The following is a 5,031-nucleotide window of genomic DNA, read 5'->3' as shown; positions in this document are numbered from 1 at the left end:
TCACCCGATTAGGCACGCTCACAGGTTCTACTTGAATCCTCTTTCTTCCGCACCTCAACAACGAGTTACTTGGTCCGAGGATATAATTTGGCCTAAGGTTTCGCTTTTGTGAGTGCATAGTTGACTGGGACTGGTTGATGTTCCATGCTTCAGATATGGTTCATTGAAGCAAGCATACCAGAGTAATGTCGATAGCAGTTATTTTATCCTCCAGGAGGGTTTCAGACGTTTCGCGATTTCCATTAAATTAATTACACGAATCTTTGTAGGACAGAACAATAATCAATGCTTATTTCTTTTAGAAAACTATTCACATAATGCTGACCCAACCCTGCTCGAACTGGATCTCTCGATGTGTTCTTGGCGCGACGAATTTATCTGACGATATTGAGCTTGGTTTACCTGAAGCCATCCAAGCTCAACTTCAAGGGCTTCAGCGCTATTCCTCTGCACAAATCTCCGAAATTAATCGGGCAAGTGCGTCTTTCCTGTGGGGCCTAGATAACGTGGAGCACAAAATCCCTGACATGGTGGCTATGAAGAATCAAGCACAGAGCTCTCTGGGGCTGCCGTATGGTGATACAAGTGTTCAACGTGAAGACCGAAAATCGCAACACGAACAGACCGACCTGACAAGGAAGCAGGAAATCGGTGGAGTTGGTTCTGGCATAACAGTGGGGACCAGTGCTGATTTTGTGAGTTCTTTTTAACAACGTGCAATTAGTAATTTACCGGCTATTTGTAATTTCAAAACACCTGTTCGCATTCGGGCAAGCCATTCAGTCCGCTTTTGACTGAGAGTTTGTGGGGTATTCAAATGTTGACAGTCATTGATTCCCTCACCTAAAGAGTTTAATCGAGGTGTATTTGTTTTCCTTGAGAGTCTTCAAACGCGTGCTCTCTGCTAATGCATATGCTTAGCTTACCAGGCTGGCTGCTCGAAAAATCCTTTCCGGGCCAAAACTACTATATCAATGTCCGACCACCTGGAGAGTTCACCAGGCATTCAGGATAAAAACGTTTTGGCCAGTTGTGAGCAATGAGTCAACTAGGAATGTAAATTCAACAGAAAAACAGTTAACTCATTTTGCGGCTTCTCTTTCGTTTTCTGCCTCCTCAAGGCATGAAATGGTTTCTTCAGCCGAGTAAACTTTTTTAGACGGCGAAAATCCGCAGAGACCTTCCTGCTATTGGACAACCCACATGGTTGCAAGAAGCTACTGTTGACTCGAATACCCAAATTCCATCCATTTGTCTACGAAAGTGCTTTTTCTGGCTTAGATGTATCAGGGATGACTTGATCACATTCCCTACCTATTTGTGGTTTTGGACGTGGGTATCAGCATACAACCCTTGCGGTCGAGTAGAATAATGGGATGTACTAAGAGCAACAGTAGATTTTAAGCCCCTCACTTACACAGTGTGTACCAAGTGAATTTGTCGTGTCCAGCGAACTCGCCAGTGAAGAACCGGTTGTTGTCGTATACGCAGACGAAAACTTGGCATGTAGAGACGCATAATTTCCCCCAGTCCTACTGAGTCTGATCTCTCAGTAGAGTTTGTTTTAACTGGTGAAGCACTGATACGCAATATCGGCTCTATGAACTATGTTACATTGTTCAGCCCGCCTCTCATGCTCTACAATCCAAATAAATCACCTCACACATATGGTGACGTTCGCTGAGAAGTAAAAAATGAAAATTGCCAAATTCAGCTGTTTGTATTCAGAGTCAGTCCCCAATGTGATTTACCGAATAAAGGTCAACATTTGGCACTTGCAAACTGACAGACTGACACTGAGTTGAGCATATTCTTTTGAAAGATGCTGAGGATCAACTGGTCAGGAAACAGGTCTGTTTACGTAACCAGGGGAGTGGAACTCCCGCAAGGTACCTAGCACCTAGATGTAGAAGCAAAAGCACGCAAGGGAAATACATCATATATGACATACTGCGAACTTCATGAATGAGAAAGATAAACAGCAGCAAGGCCAGTTAACGTTAAAAAACTGTTAGAACAAACGAAAGCAGGGCGACCGAATCCGCGCTTCGCAGGATGCTGTCTTGGCTACAATAATCAAGGGAGTGCACGGTTTTTACCATTTATAGAGTTTGCTTAAGCCTAATATTCAAAATACGCTTAAAACCAATCTGTTTTGGATAGATATAATTTGAGGCTTTCTGAAAAACGCAACCACAGTTATTTATCAGTGTGACAAGTGTACACTGAAAATTCGATGAACAAACTGTTTTCTTCGTCGAGAAACATGGTGATAGCAAGTTGTCACTTATAACATGAAACGTTTAAACAACTATGTAGTTTGCAATTAAAGTTTGTGCAAACGAGGAATTCACTTGAAACACAAGTGAGTCTCCTGGTTTCGATACGCTTTAAATGAAGTTACTGTATAAAGACAGCCCCTGGTTTCAGTTGGAACATTACTCATAAGGTTGGTAAAAACTCCCGGACAGGAGCATCATGCAGCATATCCATTTGAAGAACGCTGTGGGCCTCTCGTTACCCCCTTCTTAAGGCACAAATGTGAGCGGTCATTTGGGCGTCCAAGTACAAAATTAAAGTAGTAAAAGTCAAAGAAGCAGATTTCCTAAGCAGTACCAAAAAGATCGAAACCGATGTTTTGATCAGGCAGAGCTTTCATTACCCTCCTAAATGATGCTATATCCACTGATTTTTTCCCAAGGTTTATAAACAGTATGACTGACCGGGAATGTCGTTTGCTATTTCCTGTGATAGGAGAAAGAAAATTCAGCAAACTTGGCAACGTCAATGACACCTTACTTGCTTCGGAGCCTAACCAAGAGTTTATTCTTCGTTTATTATTTACAATATTAAAGTGTCCTCACGGTTCTACTTCGAAAGTCTAACTGGAAAGCTTCATGGGTTTCCGACAACAACTGAGAGGTTTCGTTCTATATATGTTCGCCTTCTGTTATTTCATCCCTCAAATTATGAACAACACAATTTCGATCGTGGTATCATGAATGATTCAAGTTGTTTGCGTCGGGGCATTCTTTATTACTGTTGGCCCTAGTCTTTTATTGAAAATGCATGCAGCTAGATAGTTCTCACAATGCCAAAAACACTCAACTTCCATGGACCATATTAGCTGTCCTGTTGGGACTCCTTAGAGTCAGGCGTATTCCTTGGAACTGTTAGGACACGATCGACCATAGCCGGTGAGTTCCTTTTATCCACTGCTTGCACACGGCACGTAAGAATGATGCTCAACCCTGTCTATCGCTCCCACCGGACATAGCACATTATGGCCTGTTTTTTCGGTCATAAGCAGGGATAGGCCGTGTAGATTCAGTGCACGTTTTTCCGTGCGCCGGTAGGGCACATCAGGTGATCGTTTCAAAAACGGTGAACTGAAAACAGCGTACAATGTGAGTATCGATGTTCCTATACTATGTTCCTATACTTAAACAGAATCTTCAGTTTCTAAATGCATATCAAATCGGCCCACATATCACCACTGTTCACTAATCCGGTTTGTGCTACTTCTTGGCTTGCTAACCCAGGGGGTGCACTCTATCACTACTCTTCTCAACACTTTAAGTTGGTCATCCTGCATGAGTTGTATGAGAACTGATTCAATCTAAGTGCATTCGCATGATGTACTCTGGCCAACACGTCTTCAACTGCTTTGTTCTCCCTGAACTGATTCTCACGAGTTGCTGTGGAGTTCACAAAACTACCCGCACCCTGAGCTCAGTGCGGTGCATTCATCATTGACGAGAGGCCTTTGCAGCATGTTTCTCCATCCATATGCAACAGGAGACCATGTCTTGTACCTTGCACCCTGTGTATACAGTAAACCGTTCTACAAACTGGTAGGATACACTTTTGAATAAGATATTTTGATTTTGGCATCATGCTGCAATAATACAGAGTAGTGCCAACAACCGTGGAGAATTCTGGCACCGCAGTGGGATTACCTAGTATGTTAATCCACTGTGAATCAGTGTCGACACTGATGTTACTGCCGCTGAGGTCGATGATAGTTCATTGTTTTGTTAATCAACACATCCTTCGGAATTCGCTCCACATTCATCAAACTATTGGACGTTTTCTGAGTGAACTGCCTTTTATGGTTGGGCAGTTTGACATTGGGCTAGGTGCCAAAATCGTTCGTAGTTCGACTATTGCCGTCACCGTTTGGATGGCCATCAAGCTTTAAGAATCACGACAGCTCATGTCAGACAGACCGAGCTGTTACCAAGACCTCGGTCATCGGATCACAGTAGGCTTGAACAGATAATTAGTCAAACATTCAACTTTTAATGACTTGCATGTGTCCACAAACACAAACACGCACACACCAGCCATACCAGCTTTGACGACCGACCCGCTGATTTATTTTCCAAACGCTCGAACCGACCGATAACGATGCAGGTGACCACAAAGCTAAGAACATCGATGACCTAGCAACAGGTGGTCGTTCGCTCGTGGATTAAGGGACACGTTGAGGTTTGGCGGGTGACCAGGTGTTCACGCCTCATCACATCAAAGAGTCCCACTGAGAAGTCGGCCACAACTGATCGTGCGTGCGATGCTTTCAGCTTTAATTTCCCGTGCAGACACGTTGCGTGCGCACTACCTCAGAAGATGCTGGTTCTTTCAGTCTTAAAGTCAACCGTCATCGGCTTGTTGACCGACTCTACACAGTCAAAGTGAAAGAAACTTCACTTTTTATCACACACGAATATCAGGTCCGACTTTTACTCAGAATTGGCGCCAGTATCGCTCGTCCTGATAGGCTCCTTATTTGATGACGTTTCCCGACCCATGATTCATTGACCTCGAATACTGCTTGAAGAATGTCCCATCCAGTAAACGCAATGCCCGAAACAGTCCCTTCGTCAATAGGAATCAACTCCCACTATTGTGTTCAGCGGTGATATGGAGTGGTCATCTCATTTCTGTAAACTAAACCAATGTGACGCTCTGAGGAAAGGATGACGGATACTGCCCTTCCCATACTCTCTCTCTCTCTCTCTCTCTCTCTCT

At 43.7% G+C, this 5,031-nt stretch overlaps 1 protein-coding gene across 1 annotated transcript in view; it reads left to right on the top strand.

Moving 5' to 3' along the window:
* Positions 1 to 317: 317 nt before the first annotated feature.
* The window catches only part of T265_03122 (hypothetical protein), a gene marked incomplete at both ends in the record, with an annotated part of 15,512 nt that continues 10,798 nt past the window's right edge, over positions 318 to 5,031 (top strand). Inside the window, one exon of the mRNA XM_009167527.1 lies at positions 318 to 695. Within this exon, the coding sequence (XP_009165791.1) occupies positions 318 to 695 (378 nt within the window). The remainder of the gene's footprint in view (positions 696 to 5,031) is intronic.

Source organism: Opisthorchis viverrini, assembly GCF_000715545.1.
Source record: "Opisthorchis viverrini unplaced genomic scaffold opera_v5_42, whole genome shotgun sequence".
NCBI lineage: Eukaryota > Metazoa > Platyhelminthes > Trematoda > Opisthorchiida > Opisthorchiidae > Opisthorchis > Opisthorchis viverrini.
The sequence above is the reverse complement of the archived record's forward strand: the minus strand, read 5'-3'. Positions and strand labels throughout refer to the sequence as shown.